This window comes from Abramis brama (genome assembly GCF_963993115.1).
Source record: "Abramis brama genome assembly, chromosome: 9".
Taxonomy (NCBI): domain Eukaryota; kingdom Metazoa; phylum Chordata; class Actinopteri; order Cypriniformes; family Leuciscidae; genus Abramis; species Abramis brama.
The window spans coordinates 26,862,988-26,882,625 of record NC_139971.1 but is presented as its reverse complement, the minus strand read 5'-3'; the positions used below and the strand labels follow the sequence as shown (position 1 = coordinate 26,882,625).

The 19,638-nt window shown below is 38.7% G+C and overlaps 1 protein-coding gene across 6 annotated transcripts in view; it reads left to right on the top strand.

Annotated features, from left to right (window-relative positions):
- Positions 1-19,638, top strand: part of c2cd5 (C2 calcium dependent domain containing 5) — a 49,980-nt gene that overhangs the window by 26,596 nt on the left and 3,746 nt on the right. For 2 of the 6 annotated variants that reach the window (XM_084124290.1, XM_084124287.1), the window contains 14 exons: positions 227-341; positions 3,221-3,388; positions 9,402-9,593; positions 11,099-11,285; positions 11,377-11,541; positions 11,640-11,780; positions 11,880-11,943; positions 12,036-12,097; positions 13,969-14,067; positions 14,205-14,294; positions 14,482-14,569; positions 14,657-14,734; positions 16,831-16,866; positions 17,253-17,324. In XM_084124290.1, the coding sequence (XP_083980416.1) occupies positions 227-341; positions 3,221-3,388; positions 9,402-9,593; positions 11,099-11,285; positions 11,377-11,541; positions 11,640-11,780; positions 11,880-11,943; positions 12,036-12,097; positions 13,969-14,067; positions 14,205-14,294; positions 14,482-14,569; positions 14,657-14,734; positions 16,831-16,866; positions 17,253-17,324 (1,557 nt within the window). Of the gene's footprint in view, positions 1-226; positions 342-3,220; positions 3,389-9,401; positions 9,594-11,098; positions 11,286-11,376; positions 11,542-11,639; positions 11,781-11,879; positions 11,944-12,035; positions 12,098-13,968; positions 14,068-14,204; positions 14,295-14,481; positions 14,570-14,656; positions 14,735-16,830; positions 16,867-17,222; positions 17,325-19,638 lie in introns of all 6 variants that reach the window. The other 4 variants (XM_084124289.1, XM_084124286.1, XM_084124291.1 and 1 more) reach the window with 2 other exon arrangements.

The following is a 19,638-nucleotide window of genomic DNA, read 5'->3' as shown; positions in this document are numbered from 1 at the left end:
ATTATTGAAAAATTAATTTAAAATCTCAGGGTAAATACTAGAAAAAAAGTTTGGGAATCCCTGATATAGACAATAATATTAAATTAATAAATACGTGAAAGTGCAAAATTGTGATTTGTGCCAGATTGCATCGAATTACCAGCTAACATGGCTAGTATGCTGTTAATGCAAGAGGAGTGTTAATGTGCCAACGGTGTACGTGATGTTGTAAATATGTTTGTTTCAGACGAGCCGGAGACACGGGATGCGTGGTGGGAAGAGATCCGTCAGGAAATAAAGTCTCATACCAAAGCACTTGGCTGCCACGCTGTGGTGGGGTACAGCGAGACCACAAGCATCTGGTACTTAACAAACACACACACAGACACAACTCTTTTCAAACAGTGCATCTCAACTTATTTGACTCCAAGGCCTCCCATTGTCCACAACATTTGAAAATACCTCATTATTTTCAGATGTTTGTGATTTACTGGATAAGGATTGATTTTTAGAACTTGGCATAAGTAGAGAAATCTAGAAATTAAAATTAGCCCAGGCCCTTTGGTTGAGCGTTTTAATACCCGTTGGTGTTTATTTTGTGTGTATGACACTAACACATGCACATTATCTCTTACATACTGTGAGTAAAGTACACTTTAAAAAATAAAAGTGTATTGTCATCTGTGGTTCCATAAAGAACATTTAACACCCATGGAAACTTTCTATTGTAAAAAAAGAAAATAGAAAAGGTCTTTTAACTCTTTCCCCACCAGTGCTTTTTATAAAAGTTGCCAGCCAGCACCAGCATTTTTGATCATTTTCACAAAGCCTTTATATTTAGTATTAATATCTAAACATGCAATGCATCAAAATAAAGAACAGACCCTCTGCTTTAAAAAAACAAAACATTTTATTCTAGCTTCATGCATTCTTTTTTTATCAACGCTTGAATTGAGGTAAGTTTCATTAAAAAAAGCAAAGTTTTGAACAAAAAGCTGAGAAAATAACGTTTTTGTCAAAGACTACATCCATATCGGATTCATAACGATCCTACTTCCTACTGTTGGAAACTTTTATTCCTTCATCGAAGCAAGACCAGGAGACTTGAGATGGATCTTATAAGCAGAAGAGATTTATTCTTCCGAGTCTGTAGTTCATCAAGTCTAACTCAAACATTATACATTGTAGGTTATATACCTTTCAAGGGGGAGGGACTTTTGGAGGTGGAGACAAACTCAAACAAAGCATGCAAATGTAGGGATGAATCTTTCAGTGATTTGATTCTATCCAGTGAAAACCGGTTAGGCAGGTTATCTGGTTTGCTCAAGAGAAACAGGCCCAATCAGCATAACACTATCATTCAAATTGTATAGACAAATCATTCGTGTGCTAATCTCATCAGTCTGAGTGAAACTGGGACTCCAAGAGCCATTAAAGACAATAAGGAGAAAATAGGAATTGCCACTTTGCTGAGCAGAATCATTATCTTAACCTTAAAAGCTAAATACAATATTCTTTACCGTGATTTTATGTATGGAAGCATATTTGAAATAGATTCTTAAAATTTGTTATTCTTCACTACTAACCAGAAGTGTTTTTAATATGATTTAAAGGTACACTGTGTAGTTTAAGTATTTTATTAGCTAAAATATCTTCATGTTATCGCAATGTCTTTATTCATAAATATGTCCTCATTGGTGTAAAATTACCTCTACCAATGATCTGACTTATCCTCGTAAGCGAAGAATTTCTTATCTTTATTTACATTGGAAGGGTAAGTCCAAGGAGGCTTCCATGTCGTTCCGCCATTTTGAAAAACTATAATAGCTGAGAGGGACAAAAAGCACTAGCTTACCTCAACGCGTTTCCACAATGCGTTTTCGTTCAGAGCCAGCGTCACGTGACTGAAACCAGCTGAAACGGACAAGGAGATCAGTGAGAGGCGCTTGTCACTGCCCCGGCAAATTTGAAAGGCTGCACTGCACGGTACTTCATAATGCAGGATCATACTTATGCCGAGCCACAGGAGAAGGAATCCTCGTCGCCAAAAAAGCGAAATAACGAACCTCATCACTCAAAAGAAAACTCGATGAAGTGCTATTGGAAGACATGTTGTCATAGCTTCTTGGTACATAACGGCTACCGTAGTTGCAACACGTATTTGAAAAAGCGAGGCGCTAGAGAGCACTATTCATTTGAATGCAAAATACAATTTCACCGCTAGATGGGAGAAATTCCTACACAGTGCACACATACGTACCTTTAAGACAAACCATGTGCAAAATCATAAGTCAACACCATTGCTGAGTATTTTCTCGATACAGTCTCAAAAACGCGGATTGAAATTGCAGTTGTTCTGTCACAAATGCCGTCGTAATCGTAGCATATCATTAACTATGCTGTGAAGCAGGGGAGTATCAAGGGAAGCCAGGTTATTCCGGTATATTTTTCTGTTGATATGAAAAATCAGGTACATTTAGCAATATAGCGGGTGAATTATGTATCTCTGTATTATGTATGATGTATATTACGATGTTATAATGAACTATTTGCCTTTCTCCACTGACGTTCTAAGTTGTTCAAGCGTTTCTAAGGATACTGATTTTCAGAAGGCAGCTGTCTGACTCTGAGATGGCGAACGAGAACATGGTTTGTGTAACATTAGCAACACATTATTAGCTGTTTGATAACGTAGTTAAGCAAAAGGCTAATCATATTAATTACCGCTGTGTGTCTTATAGCGATACATAAAAAGCATTACCATTCTGATACATCAATTTGTAGACAACCTTTTATAATTCACTCTTCCACTTCTTCTGAATCAGTTTCTGTTTCAAACATATATGGGTGAATTAAACCAGTATTTCCTCTTGGCATTGTGCAGCATTTAGTATAGTAAAGTTGAATGAGTGGATCAGGGAATCTGAGCTGGTGTGATGCGGGGTGGAGGCTGGGACTAATTTGCATATTCATGAATCCGTGTGTACTAAATGAAGCAAGGGTTTATAGTTACTTTCAAGCTATTGAAGAAGAAATTATTTTCACAGGATTTTTTTTTAAATATGTCATTTTGGTTATTTTCAGTATTGTCATTTTATAGGATCAAATGATTGATTACAGGGTGACTTTAAACTGATTTGAGTCTTTACCAAAAGCATGTGAAAACACCCTCAGATACAGCTTCCTCATCCCGTTCTGTGATAAAATGCTCTAATAATGTGCTTTTTATGTGTGTTTGCAGTGAGGAGGTGTGTATTCTATCAGCTTCAGGCACCGCTGCGATCCTCAGCTCCCGTTTCATGCAGGACGGCCCGCTGGAGACCGATCACAGGTTGTCACGGCAACCGCTTGTCTTTTCTACAGGGTCAGAGAGGGTCGATGGGGATATGGGTAGTACAGCCTCATTGGGGTAGGTTAATGACACACACAAGCACATATACATACACACACACACACACACACACCTTTGGCCCCCTGCTAAGGGTATGGCATTAAATGATGGACAAAGCGCAAGCGCATAAACAAAGCTTGCACGTAAAATGTAAACCTGAAGAAATTGCAAATCCTAAACTCGAGCAAAAAAAAAATGTAATTGTGCACACAAATCAACACAGTGTGAGGAGAAATAACAAAACCGCGAGTCCTAACAAGTCTTGCACACGCAGAACTGACCATAAGTGCGAGTTCTGTTGTGCTGTTCTTGTTGGCCCTCTCCGAATGAACACAATCAAAACAACTGTTTGCCATCCCATTCCCAACACAGCATAAGTTTTCTTTCTGTCTTATTGCTGTAAGATTCTTTGTGAATTGTTGCCATGGCATACTACGGAAGCCCGTAGAGGCCATGCATTAATGTTTTTTTATTTGTTGTTTTCTTGTGATCTTGTCACAAGTCGTTTTCTTATGATAAAAAGCCTGTTTCTCACGATTCACAATGGTTTGAAATAAGCCAGCGGTAAAGTTGGTTTGATACTTGACATTCGTTAAACGTTCAATCTTTTCTTCAACGTTAAACAATGTGTTATCACAGAATAGCGGTGGTTCATGCTGTATTTTTTCATTCAGATCATGCACATAAAGCATATTTTCGTAATATACAAACCCGTGCATATATACAAATAACCTTGTTGATCAAGGGGTCTACAGCTTACACTAACCTAGTTCTTTAAATGTACAATACTTTTTTAAATGCCTTTGCAGTTGAAGCAGTCTCTTGAAGTCTCTGAAGAAGGTCTTGATTCAATGGGCTGAAGTTGCAATCTCTTGAACTTGCTGTGTTGTTCTTGACTCTGTTGTGGTTCAGAGAGTCCTTTCTCCTGAGTGAGCACATGGCTGGTTGTAAGTTAGGGCCGCAGTCGGACCGCAGACAGTTATCCAGAGACGCCGATGAAGAGACTGCCAAGAAGCAAAGAGAGGGGAGAACTTGTGTGGATGCTCTATAAAATCTGGAAAAGTCACACAGAGTTGGCTTGACCAATGAGAAAGGTGGAATTTGCAAACGGGAAAATTCTTCAGTTGGGAGGTTTGATGGCCCTTTGTTTGCGAGCATGGTTAGAATGGTTCTGTCAGTTTGTCTCCATTTATACACCAATTAATATAACAAACACATACTGCATTCTATGAGGAGGTGATGTCCACTAAACTGTGAGTCGTTAAATGAGCAATCATTTGATAGGAGACACGATATAGGTGGGGTTACATTAACTAGTAGTTCTATCATAAGGCATGCATAAAACAGTTTACAATACAACAGACAATATACTAAACAGTATCGATACACACAATGTCCTGGGGATTATGCAGATTAATTCATATATACCGGACCGTCTATGAATCAACGGAGGAAACTCCTTTTTATAGAAAATATGCATTTCTAAGTATTTTTATGGCTTGATCCAAAGTGAGTCCAGAGCAAAGCTCTGCATTCTTTTCTGTCATATATTAGTCTCTGCTGCCATGGTGACCAGGGGCCTGATCCCCACCTTGTTGCAAATTGCCCTTCGGGGTTGTCTCATACAATTTTTACACACAGTTTGTTTGTTGGGCATGGGGTTTTAAAGATTACTTGTTACATATAGCAATAAGTGTAACTCTACGTGTCTATTTGGTCCAGCCAATACACTGGCAATTTGAAAAATGTCTTATTGGGGTCTATAAAAGTTACATTTAATGATCAAGTTAACATTTAGCAAAAGTTAACATTTAATGATCTGTAAGCCTTTCACATATTTCTACAGTAATTATATAAAACTATACTGTCAGTTATACAAATTAACTGGATAAATGCATTTCCATTCAAATGGAAACGGATAGAAAAACATTAGGCTTAAAAGACTATGCGTATCATGTGGCTCCTGTATAACATTAAAATCACAACCTTCATCTTTCATTTAAAATAGCTGACCGTTTATACTTTGATGTTAGCTTCCCAAGCATCATATATTTATGAAATGAATCGTGTTTGGAAACCTTAATATATTGCAGTCTGTCAATGGAGCTAGCAGGTAAACCAATGAAAAGGGCATTACAGTAGTCAAGGCGGGATGAAACGAAAGCATGGATAATCATGTCTGCGTCTTTAACACCAATGAAGGGATGGAGCTTGGCAATGCGATGCGATTCTTTAGTGAAAGAATGCAGATTTGGTGATAGTTGATATGAGCCTCAAAGGTGAGAGAGGAATCTAAAATAACACCAGGATTTTTACAGTACTGGATGGTTTGATGAGAGTACCAGCAACGGAGCAAAGGGCGAGTAGTAGAAGTATAGAGAGAGAGCCAGAGTCACCAGAAAGTAGTAGGTCGTTCACTACCTTTACAAGGGCAGTTTCAGTACTATGAAATGGGCAAAAAACAGATTGAAAGGGATCATAGAGATCATTTACAACTAGAAAAGACTGAAGCTGGGAGGCAAAAGTTCTTTCCAGTAATTTGGCAATTAAAGAGATTTAAAATAGGATGATAATTAGATAGAACTGAGGAGTCAAGGTTGGGTTTCTTGAGAACTGGGGTAACTGTGGCAGTTTTGAGTGGCTGAGGAAATGAAGCAGAGGTAATACAGTGAGGAAAATAAGTATTTGAGCACCCTGCTATTTTGCAAGTTCTCCCACTTGGAAATCATGGAGGGGTCTGAAATTGTCATCGTAGGTGCATGTCCACTGTGAGAGACATAATCTAAAAAAAAAAAATCCAGAAATCACAATATATGATTTTTTAACTATTTATTTGTATGATACAGCTGCAAATAAGTATTTGAACACCTGTCTATCAGCTAGAATTCTGACCCTCAAAGACCTGTTAGTCTGCCTTTAAAATGTCCACCTCCACTCCATTTATTATCCTAAATTAGATGCACCTGTTTGAGGTCGTTAGCTGCATAAAGACACCTGTCCACCCCATTCAATCAGTAAGAATCCAACTACTAACATGGCCAAGACCAAAGAGCTGTCCAAAGACACTAGAGACAAAATTGTACACCTCCACAAGGCTGGAAAGGGCTACGGGGAAATTGCCAAGCAGCTTGGTGAAAAAAGGTCCACTGTTGGAGCAATCATTAGAAAATGGAAGAAGCTAAACATGACTGTCAATCTCCCTCGGACTGGGGCTCCATGCAAGATCTCACCTCGTGGGGTCTCAATGATCCTAAGAAAGGTGAGAAATCAGCCCAGAACTATACGGGAGGAGCTGGTCAATGACCTGAAAAGAGCTGGGACCACCGTTTCCAAGGTTACTGTTGGTAATACACTAAGACGTCATGGTTTGAAATCATGCATGGCACGGAAGGTTCCCCTGCTTAAACCAGCACATGTCAAGGCCCGTCTTAAGTTTGCCAATGACCATTTGGATGATCCAGAGGAGTCATGGGAGAAAGTCATGTGGTCAGATGAGACCAAAATAGAACTTTTTGGTCATAATTCCACTAAACGTGTTTGGAGGAAGAAGAATGATGAGTACCATCCCAAGAACACCATCCCTACTGTGAAGCATGGGGGTGGTAGCATCATGCTTTGGGGGTGTTTTTCTGCACATGGGACAGGGCGACTGCACTGTATTAAGGAGAGGATGACCGGGGCCATGTATTGCGAGATTTTGGGGAACAACCTCCTTCCCTCAGTTAGAGCACTGAAGATGGGTCGAGGCTGGGTCTTCCAACATGACAATGACCCGAAGCACACAGCCAGGATAACCAAGGAGTGGCTCTGTAAGAAGCATATCAAGGTTCTGGCGTGGCCTAGCCAGTCTCCAGACCTAAACCCAATAGAGAATCTTTGGAGGGAGCTCAAACTCCGTGTTTCTCAGCGACAGCCCAGAAACCTGACTGATCTAGAGAAGATCTGTGTGGAGGAGTGGGCCAAAATCCCTCCTGCAGTGTGTGCAAACCTGGTGAAAAACTACAGGAAATGTTTGACCTCTGTAATTGCAAACAAAGGCTACTGTACCAAATATTAACATTGATTTTCTCAGGTGTTCAAATACTTATTTGCAGCTGTATCATACAAATAAATAGTTAAAAAATCATACATTGTGATTTCTGGATTTTTTTTTTTAGATCGTCTCTCACAGTGGACATGCACCTACGATGACAATTTCAGACCCCTCCATGATTTCCAAGTGGGAGAACTTGCAAAATAGCAGGGTGTTCAAATACTTATTTTCCTCACTGTATGTATTAATGGAGTAAGAAATAGGTGCAGAGATGACAGAGTGGCAGAATTTCAGGATAGAAGTAGGGGCAGGGTCAAGTCGACAGGATGAAGAGTTGGATTTCAAGATTAACTCAGAGACAGAAGATGGATTAGTCAAAGAAAAGCTAGTCAAAGACTGGCCAGAGAGATTAGGCACGAAGCTAAACTCAGCCGCCTCATCAGAGAAACACCGGTGGTCAGTTCTGCACGTGTGAGACCTGTCATGACTCGCACTTTTGTTTTGTTTTCTCCTCGCAACGTGTTGATTTGTGCGTGCACAATAATTTTTTTTATGTTTGAGTTTTTTACCTGCAGGTTTACATTTTACATGCAAGCTTTTTCACTGTGCTCACACTGCTGTAATTCACTTGCTCACTGCTTATATGCTTATGCTGATTTGTCCATCATTTAACACCATATAAGGGGCTCTTAAAGGAATAGTTCACCCCAAAATATATTTTTTTAATCATTCACTCTCCCCCTCATGTTGTATCAAACTGCAAAAAGGGTGTGAAATGAAAATTCACCATATCTATTTTCTAAATGAATGTTATAGATCTTATTGTGAACAATTCATCAGCGCATCATTTTATTCTTGTTTCATTAAAAAAAAAAAAAATGTTTTGACCTCGTAAAGTTAAATGAAAATGCCATAACTGGACCTTCCAATAAACACTGACAGACTTCTCTTTGGTGACATATGTAGGACTTTTCAAATAATTTATAACAAATAGTGCTTTAGGTTTTTCAGGAAGACATGCACAATAGCTTTGCGCATATATATATATATATATATATATGCGCAAAGCTATTGTGCATGTCTTCCTGAAAAACCTAAAGCACTATTTGTTTAATTTGTATTTTTGTTCTGTTGTATTTTTTGTTGGTATTGTTTGTAATTTAGTTTCTTTGTTCTTATTGTATTGCTGACTGTTTACTTGTCTTCTGTAACTGTTTTGAGGACTTTAACTTAAAGTACATTAATTAACCTAGTATTAGTTTTTGCTGAAGTATTGATAATTGTGAAATTTCACTGATATTTAAAATTACTCATATCATGAAATAAGACTTTGATCATTTCACCCACCTTTAAATAGTGATTTCAATATTGGGCAAAATAATCGTGATTATGATTTTTGCCATAATTGAACAGCCCTAGTCACAGCCTCTTTTTTATATATATAGTTACACTCAAATACACAATATCACAGATCTGTCGCTACTTCCATTTCATCATGACTTTAACAAAAAAGTAATTAATCGGTAAATTTTCTCCTTGGTTCAATAGCTCTTTAAGTGGGCACGGAACTTAAATATAAAAAAAATTAAGGTGCGACTTAATTTTGCCCATTGTCAGTTTTGATTTCATACTGAGTTTAGAAGTCAAACAGGTTTGGAACAACACGAAGTAAATCAAGACTTAAATTTAATTTTGGGTGAACTTTTCCTTTAATCTCAATACTAAACAGTACTAATTAAATTGGTGTGTGTGTCTGTGTATGTTTGCTGGGGACAGTTTTTACAGCTACTAACCAAATTAAGTCTTAAGGACTTCATAACAAAGGGGCTAAAACTTGGCTGTCTCTGAATATGTACGTGTTTTATGTAAAAAAAAAAAAAATCTTTACAAATGTGTACGCTTATGTAAAGATAGTTTTATTCTGTTTATGGCTGGTTGGGTCTGTGTGTGCCCTTGTGTTATGGTTTATGTACTAATTGGATTTTTTATTTCTGTAAGATTTGAGGAGGTGGCGCCCCCTGGCTGTGAGTTCTGTCACATACCGTACGATGAGTTGAATATACCATTTCCTGCTCAGCTCACCTATTGCTGCTGCTGTCGCCGTTACAAAGTGCCCGATGTCCTCTTTACCACGATCGACCTGCCTACTGAAGCCAACATCACCGGGAAGGGCTGCCTGATTCAGGCCAGGTAGAAACTGCACATAACATCCTGTCCAAATGGAACACAGTATAGTGCAAGTAGTATCTGAAGCAATTAATAATAAATAGCAGTGTGTAGGGCTGCACAATGAACTGAATTAAAACCTAAATCACGATATGTCTAAATCTGATATGTTGATCATCAAATTGCAAAGGCTGCTATGTAATCGAACAAATATATGTGCTGTGTGTTTCACTGTTCATGCATGAGCAGCTCGGTTTGCAGTAAATGACCCTCCACACAAACTTATGCTCTGAGTTTGTGTCGCTTATTATGTGCAACATGTGCCGACCATTTTCACAAACTTATAATGAGAAGCATTTATAAACTAACTTGTCAAGAAAAAAATCTTTAAGGGGCTTTAAGTCATTATTATTATTATTTTCTTAAACAGTTGATTTACAGTTCATTTATTTTTTAGTGAAATATTACAATATTAATATTGTTTAATATTTAATAATAATAATAAAACATTTTTTTATCTTATACAGTATATCATATTGATGTTATCACTACATTTTTGGCCAATTGTGCAGCCCTGCAAACAAGCAAAGCAAACCTGGGGCTTTTTTATTATAAAACATTTAATAGGAAAAATCACTATTAGATTTTTCCCCAAATCTTGCAGCCTTAGTAGTTTGCTATATTTTATTTACAATGTTGCAAAAAAAAGAAAGAAGACATTTTACTTTTTTAATGTGTCCCAAGTGAACAATTAGTTCAGATTTTGGGGGAAGAGTTCAGGTCAAATGTATTGCATTGTGGGATACATTGGCTACGTTTACATGCAACCAAGTAATTCATTAGTAATCGGATTGATGGCTCAGTCGGACTGAAAAGCCTTCCTTTAAACACCTTAATCGATCCGATTGAGCTCAATCTGAATAAAATTTTGATCAGTTTGAAATAGGTGGTTTATTCCTTTTCTTATCCGATCGAGAGAACATATAAACACTTAATCGGATTGAAAACCGAAACTGGAAAGGACTGCGCATATGCAATGACGTAGAAATGGCGTTATGACATGCGGAACGAGCTGCAGTTGTTGTTAAATAAAATGTAAATAATAAAATAAAATAATCGTCTGTGAAGTAGAGGAGAACAATGTTCCATTAATCCCCATCACTTCATAGTCTCATCCACAGACACTTTATTTTGGTTGCGGGAAGGGGCGTTTTTACTGTTTTATATATAAACAGTACGGCACAACGGTTCATGTGCTTGACGTCTCTTAATCAGGACCTAAAATAGATAAATATTAAGTTAACTGCTCTTTAAAACAAAGAAAAGAAGCAATGTAAGAGAATAGTTTGCACAAACAGTGGGAAACTCTGTATATTCGTACAGTCGCACGTCAGTTCAATTTGAATTCATTCCGATTGAAACAAAAAGTGTGCATGTAAACATAGCCAGTATGTTCTGGTGGTATACTGTGTGTTTTGGCAAATGTGATAGGTCATCTGGGTATTCTTTGCATCTCCACCCCACTGTAGGCTGTGTCGGACTAAAAAGAAGGCCCAGGGCGAGGGGAACGCCATGGCCATCAGCAATCTTCTGCCGTTTCTCGAGTACGAGCTCCACACACAGCTGATGAACAAATTGAAGCTACGGGGCATGAACGCTTTGTTTGGTCTGCGTATCCAAATCAGCGTGGGAGAGACCATGCTGCTAGGACTGGCGGTCAGTGTGCTATTACCAATAATGCTCAGTGCGTTTACTTAATTAATTATTACCGGTTGTCCTGTTAATATCTGTTGTTTGTTGTATCCAGTCTGCAACAGGAGTCTATCTGACAGCGTTACCCAGTCCTGGAGGAATCCAGGTATTGGGAAAAACTCCCAGTGATATGACATACGAACAGCACATCTCCAATATGCAGAAGAAAATCAATGACACCATCGCTAAAAATAAAGAAGTGTATGAAATCAACCCTCCTGTAAGTACACATACACGTCAAGGCACTTTGTGAGGTAGTATTTAAATCATAATAAAAATAAAAATCAAAACATTTTCTTTCTTTTTTTCCCATCGTAGGAAGTTATCGAAGAGATCATTGGTTCGCCTATTCCTGAGCCTCGTCAGAGGTCCCGTCTCTTTCGTTCTCACTCAGAGAGCTCAGATGAGGTGTCAGAAATAGACCTGTCCCATGGGAAGAAGGATGCCTTTGTGTTGGAGGTAAACTGGCTTTGTACTAGAGGTTGAACTTAAACTTGGAGATACTGGACTTATTTTTGTGGAGTGAAAGATCTGTCTGATGTTTTAATACACTTCTAGATTGATGACACAGATGCTGTGGAAGATATTCATGCACTTCTGACTGATTCTCCCACCCCAGCTGGTACAAACCTCTGCTAGACCATTGTTGGACTCTATTATGTTTTTAATGGACTGTATATTCAGATGCGTGTTTGTACGTTGTCTTCTGTTCAGGATTCTACAGCTGCAACACTGAAATCATGCCTGGGATTCAGAACTGGACTTCAGCTATACAGGTATCGTTCACCATAGTGAACTAGGGATGTGACTGTGAGGAAATTTTCCCACTGGTTAATCGACGTGTGACAACACCGGTAATACTGGTATCACCAGGGGGCGGGGCATTGGAGTTTTTCCCTCTTTTGTACCCTAATTCAAAAGCGAAAGTAAAATGTGCACGGCCGCACGGGCATTCATAAAGGTGCGGAGAAGAGCAAGCGTTTTCAATTCATTTCTATGGAAGTTGAGCGCGAACACACTCGCTTCGCTCCAGTGGAGACGCACCATTATGAATGCCCGTGTGCATTTTACTTTCGCTTTTGAATTAGCACCAATTCAGGGGCAACAGTTGCTTGAATGGTGGGTTCATTATTATTCTTAATGAAAAACACAACAAAACTAGCCTAGAAATCTAGACGCACCCTAGCGGCAGCAAAATTTATTTTGCAGCCAGGGTAGTCTAGCAACTCTCCGTTGACTTACGGAGCTGTAAAAACCTAAATTGGGTCAACCAATCATATCGTGTATAGAGTAGGCGGGGCGGGCTTAACATAATGACGACAGAGTTGCGACGGTTCTCTGCTACTTGAAAACAAAGAATGGCTGATGCTGCTGGAGAACAGTCTTTCGAATCGGCTTTGGCCGCGACTCTGGAGGACTTAGAGTTAAGTTTTTCTTTGAGAAAAGAGCAAAGAACGACACTTAAGTCATTCTTAAAAAAGGAAGATGTGTTTGTAGTTTTGCCGGCCAGATTCAAAAGTTGAATCTATCAACTAACGTTAGCTCTGCTGTTGGGAAAACGCTCTTGTTGGTTGAAGCGCTGTCCTATTGCGTGCAGAGGGAATTTGAAAGACAGCTGTTTATCCCGCCCCTCGGATTGAGCCGTGTCTATGGTGAGTTGCCAGACCTAACATCTTGATGTAGGTCTGGCTTGCCAGGCTACAACAAAACAGTACAATGACAAACTCGCTTAAATAGGCACTTTTACATTTCGCTTTGAAACCAAATCTTTCGCCATCGTCTTGTCAGTCAAGAGTGAGCTCTAACTGAACTAAATTACTTTTATTACTATAAAAAATCTAAATGACGGTGGGGGCGGTGCGGAGGTGGGCAAGTAATGTAACCAGTGTTGCAGCTGAACACCGGCAACACCGACTGTCGCAGCAAGCCTATAGTGAACCTTTCCATTTCCTGAAAATTGCAGATAGAATGTTGGTGTGTTTTTACAACACTCACAATTTGTTGACGTGCAACTTTTTGACTTAACAAAAAACAACAATATTTGAATAAAGACAGGATGTGCAAGAGCCATTTCAAACCGCAACACAGATTACAAAGGATTTTTGGAGAAATATTTACAATGGAACCTTTTCACAGAGTGTGATGATGCATTTTCACAGTTATTAACATCATAAATCTTGCAAATAATTGTATTTAAAAAAAATGTTTTCATTTATGTACATTTATAACACTACTTTCTAATACAACGATGAGGAAGTGATGGAAAAATTTACATTTTCCTCACTTCTGACCAACACGGTCGATCTCTCAAAAAAATTGGGAAATTCATAGAAACGCTATCATGATTTTTTTTTGCTTTTGTTGTTGGAGCAAATTGGAAAGTAAAAATTGTGTTGGTCATAGTTCACACCCGTTCACCACTATAGAAGTTTACTCAGCTATGACAACTTCTGCTTGTGAAATGTGAAAAAGGTCCATGAAGACCATACTGTTGCCCTAATATTTGCAGACAATTAAAAAATGAAACTAGTTTGAGATATGTGCACTCAGTAATGCACATTTGAGGTTGTTTCTTCAGAGTGAGTTGACATGAGGAGGTTTTCAATGTTTGGTGTAGAATCAAACATAGATTTTTGTGTGCTTTCAGATGTTTACCTCTGTGAGGGTCTTTCGCCTTAACAACGTCAACTTGACCAATCAGGGACTGAATAAGGTTTTCAGTGACCTCTGTGAGAACCTGCTTAAGGTGAATAATTTTTTTCCCCCTATATTTCCTATATCTTATTTCTGTCATGGTCTAATGTAGACCAGCTAAACCAAGTTAAATGATTTATACGTGCTTGGATATCACTGCTCTTACTGGAATATATGTGTGCTCTGTAGAGTTTGTACTTTAAACTGCGGTCATTGGTCCCCTGCTGTCTTTGTCACCTGAACTTCACCGTGGCCATACCTGAAGATGAGCTCATCCAGGTGAGAGCACACCTGACCTTACTTTTTTGTCAAATAAACATTCAACTTTCAGTTTGCAGTCTTGTTACTGTTGTGAAACATAAAGCAAGTAATAATGGATCCCTCAAGATCTGTTTATCCTCTTGGGTTTCATTCTTACCCTTTTACCTCTGTCCCGCATCATCTGTCAGTGTTGTTTAATTTACAGGTGGCGGTGACAGCTGTGGCAATGAGCTTTGACAAAGAGCTGACTCTGGAAAATGGCAAACAAAGTGGGGATAAGTCGCTAAAAAAGGGTGAGCATGCGGTCTATGTACCTTCATGTAGGAAATACCTCTCTGAAAAGCTGATCTGCATGGTCTCCTGTTGATTGTCTTTTGCAGAAAATGACGAGCAGCTTCAGTTCAACCTGGAGCTCAATGCTGAAATGTTGTCTTCCAACCCTCTTAGCTCCCCCAAAGGTAAACCCTGGTGAATCCAAACTTCACCAGATGCCCCATTCAGTTAATTATAGCTCTTTAAATGTTTGCCATAATCCATCCATCCAGCCTTCCATTTAGGGGTGGGCGATATGACCAAAAAATGTTTCATGCTATGAGAAATTTTATTTCACGATAACAATTAAAGTGCAATTTATTTCACATGTAGTTAGAAATAGAACAGAAATGGAATAATCAAATGTAAAAATAAAATACTTCATATAGTCCTCATTGTATGAATTAAATATTAATTCATTCTTATTAAATCTACAAAAAGTTGTTCAGTCAAGATCAGTAAGTTATTTTCTCTTTTGATTGATTAGACACACAGGTCAAATCAGGTGTATTAGGCTGCTGTCACTTTAAAGCCCATGTTGCAGGTTAACCACCACTGTCGATTAATGGGTACATAAATCACTCAAGATATGTATATCATTTTTAAAATGTCTCAAAAATGGTCTTAAAGACCAGTTTTTTACGTTTTTGGTATTAACGTTTTTTTTTTAACGCAATTCAGTGATGACGTCACGTTGGGGAGAAGTGGAGGAAAGGTAGCCTCAGCCTGTATTAGAACTATGGAGAATGAGTGGAGAGTTGGTGAAGTGTCCTGGTGAGTTGCTATCATTTAGCAACGCAGCAATGAGCACTGGAGCTAGTCTACGAGCAGCAGTGCACAATAACGACACGTATTTTTAATTTTTTTTTACTGTCATTGAATAGCACCGAGTGAAAAATCAACGTTTTCTTTATATCTAGTGGCAGTGATCATGACGTTAGTTCAGATAACCGCTAACTTTTGTCATAGTGTCGTAGTACTGGTAAACTTTGTCTTTGTCATCTAGAAATAGAAGGCATCATGCTAGCTATATGGGCGTTTCTAAGCGTTTATCTCTTCCTCCGGTGAAAATGTTGTTGCAAACGTAGCCGCCGCGTGTCTGTCGCTGTGTTTGGCAGGTGCTTGTGTGGGTGGTGCCGTCCCATGGAAACTGCGTTGGAAAGCTTGTGCTGTAGGGAAGTGAGTGCGTTTTGGTCGCTGGTCGAGGAGCTCACCCCGCGACCAGATGTCAATCTACCTACTATATATTTCTATCTATTTATCTATCTAGCTGCTAGCTATCTATGCTAACGTTATGCTATCTGGCTGTCTGCCTATCTCTCTCTATTCTAGCCTATCTATCTATATCTATCTATCTGTCTGTCTATCTATATATCTAGTCTATCTATCTATATCTATGTATTTATCTATTTATCTATAATCTGCACTATCTGAATACTCTCGTCTACCACTCGTCTGTAGTCACTCTCAATGCTCTCAATGCGGGCTTTGGTAAATTCTCTCCCCAAGGTGACGTAATGCAATGCATTGTGGGGGAAAGGAGAATCGTTGCAAACCGCTGTAAGATGGTACCTACTTTTTCGTATTATATTCCGTTTTGTGATACCCAACAACATAAAATACAATGGATAACAGTTTAAATGTTTATTACCAACAAGCAAATTGCACAAATTCGTTGAAAAATTTACCCTGCAACACGGCCTTTAAGAGTGACCTTCAATCTTCCGCTGTTCCGGCGCTTGCATGCCCATTGTAGGTGCTTTCGACGGTGGACGGGTCATCATAGGCACTCTGATTGGTCTACGGCTTCACGGCCCCATACGCAGCAGAGTGCGATGCACTGTGTGTTGTGACACATTCCTCCCATAACCATCATTCAAATTTTGAGTGACTTGTGCCACAGTAAGACCTTCTGTTGGCTCTGATCAGACGGGATAGCCGATTCGTTGCCCTCATGCATCAATGAGCCTTGGGCGCCCAACACCCTGTTTGTGGTTTGTCCCTCTCCTCGCACCACTGTTGGTAAATTCTCACCACTGCTGACCGGGAGCGACACACGAGCCTTGCCATTTCAGAGATACTCTGACCCAGTCACCTTGCCAGAACAATTTGGCCCTTGTCAAAGTAGCTCTTTGATGAATTATTGTAAAAAATTATTATTGTTTATAGTATTGAGCCCTGGTGTTTAAATACTACTAATGTGTTCAGTGCTTTCATTGCATTGGTTTCCTTTGTGTCACAGGTCTATCAGAGGTTGGCAGCCATCCGTCGGCCAAAGGTCAGTACCTGATTCGTTGCTGAGAGTTCTGGAGGCAGCAGGGTGTTTTTTTCTTTTCATTTCTGCTCCTTTTGTGTCTGACAGTTTGAAGTGCTGCAGCACACACCCCAGCATCATCCATTTTACCCCTTTTTCTTTTTTTTCTTTCTTTCTTTCTGTGTCTTGTTTCCTCTTCTCTTTGTCCCTTTGTTGTGTCGTTGTATGTATGTGTCTGTGGGGTTTGTGACCGCATGTGCACATATTTGTGTGTGTGTCTATCTGTGTTTGTGTCTGAATGTTCGTCTGTCTGTCTGTGTGTGTGTGTGTGTGTGTGTGTGTGTGTGTGTGTGTGTGTGTGTGTGTGTGTGTTTGTCCAGCCCCCTCAGTTGATTACAGTTCCTTTGCAGACAGATGCAGCTCCTGGATAGAGCAGCTTAGACTGAAAGCTCACACCATAAGACGCGGATCAGTTAAAACAAGTAGGAGCACACGCAAACTCGCTTACATACACGGACACATTCCAACTCTCATAGACCCTAGTCAGAGTAGACTGCATATTTAAAGGTATCTTTAACTTAAAGACGCAATTAAAATAGGCCAAGTTTGCTTAATATACTCTGTTAATGCAATTTGCATGAACATTTACTTCTTCTAATCTATTCACATTCCATCAGTGCACATTATTTCAAATAAATTAATGTTTCTTTGTAATCTTTCACCAAAATTTAGTGTTGTCAAAAATATCGATATTTCTGTATGTATCAATACTGAAATATCTGAAACAGTTCCAATGCTCCTTTTCTGCTTTATCGATACACCTATACCAGCTGTGCGTTCTCACTCTCTCTTCTCTCCGATGGCGAATTGACACACACCCGCCTCGCCTCACTTACTCATTGGCTCTGGTGCTTGTATTACGCATAAGTTTAGTCATTCCCATGGTGTTTTGCGCTCACACCAAAAGTACATACACCACTTATCTATATAAATGGCGCTCTCATAAAGCCGCCTCTCAAACAGCTCGCGAGTACCAGACTGACTTGTTTTTCATGGCTTATTGTATATATGTGTGTATGTACACTGCCCGGCCAAAAAAAAAAAAAAAAGGTCGCTGTTTGGATTTAAATAGCCAAATGCTTAAGAGTCTATGATTGGATCATTGTTGCTGTGATTATTATGTTTCTAGCATGTTATATGTATGGCAACAGTTCTTCTAACCCTAATTGATGGAGTGTGTTGCTTTCATTTCTTAAACAACCATGTAGGAAGACACTGGATGACTATGTCTAGATTCATCAGGCTCAAATTGTGAAAGAATGGTTAGGAGGGAGAATAAAGAATCATTTTCACACATGAACTGACACCTTTGAGTCCAAACCTTTAATGCATGAAAAGACTGTGGAAACAACATCACAACATTTATCTCCATCAAGAGGTGCATCAATTTTCGGTCAAGATCTTGAATTGAGTCAAGCACACTGTAAAGTCTACTCCAGCACATCCCAAAGGCTTTCAGTCCCAACCATTCTTTCACAATTTGAGCCTGATGAATCTTGACATTGTCATCCAGTTTCTTCCTACATGGTTGTTTAAAAAAATGAAAAGCAACACACTCCATCAATTAGGGTTAGAAGAACTGTACAACTGGACACTTAAGCATTTGCCTATTTAAATCCAAATAGCAACTTTTTTTTGTTTCGTTGGCCAGGCAGTGTATTTAATCATGTGGACAATTTGTTTAAAGATGTTTTTACAATGTTTCGCCAGCTATGATCAAGACCAAAGCACAACGCTGTATGATATATTGATCCAAAGCCACGTTTTTAAAAAACAAATTTATATTTTATATTTATATAAAATGGCATCTACTCTGGCTACAGTCTATACTCCTACACGCATCCTTACACACATACTCCCATGCCCTGCATCTAAAAGAGGACGAGTCTTGCTGCCATACGCCGATCCAATCGTATCTGAACTTGACTGACAGAGTGTGAAAGTTGAGGTTGAGTCCTAGTAAGCAACCGTAAGAAGAAGACCATCATTCTTTCAGTTTTGACTCAGTGATTTCATATTTGAGCTGGCTGATGAGATGTGTATGAATAAAAGCACATCACAGACTGCCTCTGTCGCATATGCAGCATAAGTTTGGCTTTAAAGTTTGTACAGTTTAGGGTTGGGCGTTATAACTAGAAAAATCAGTTTTTTTCTGTTCTGAAAATCTGTTCATACAAAAAATCTGTATGTATATATATATATATATGTGTGTATATATATATGCTCTGAAATGGCAACTTAAAAGCTACTAAAGTCAAGAAGATTCAAAATGTTTAATGTAAAAACTAAAGCACATTTAGTGTAAAGTAATCAAGGCACACTTTACACACTTTTTTTCACTAAATGAGCACAACTATTATGTGTGTGTATCATTTCACGTGTGATTTCCTAGCCTGGAAAAATCATAGACATTGTTAAAATCTTAATATCAAAAAAAGGCATGATGTAGTCATGAAAATTTCTGTAGTTATGTTGAAATTTGTTGTTATGCTTAATTCTAAAATATCTATAAAAAAAGTTGCTCTCTGTGATTTTTATAAAATACCCACTTCGAATGATCCAAGTCATGTCAAAATTATGGAAATTCATCGGTTAGTTATTACATATACATACATACATACATTATTTTTGATTCATGAAAAATGAAAAATAAATATTTTTAATGAAATCATTGAGTTAGAATTTTAAATCAGTTCTTCTGGCATTTTGATCTGATTCCCAAAAATGAATGGGACA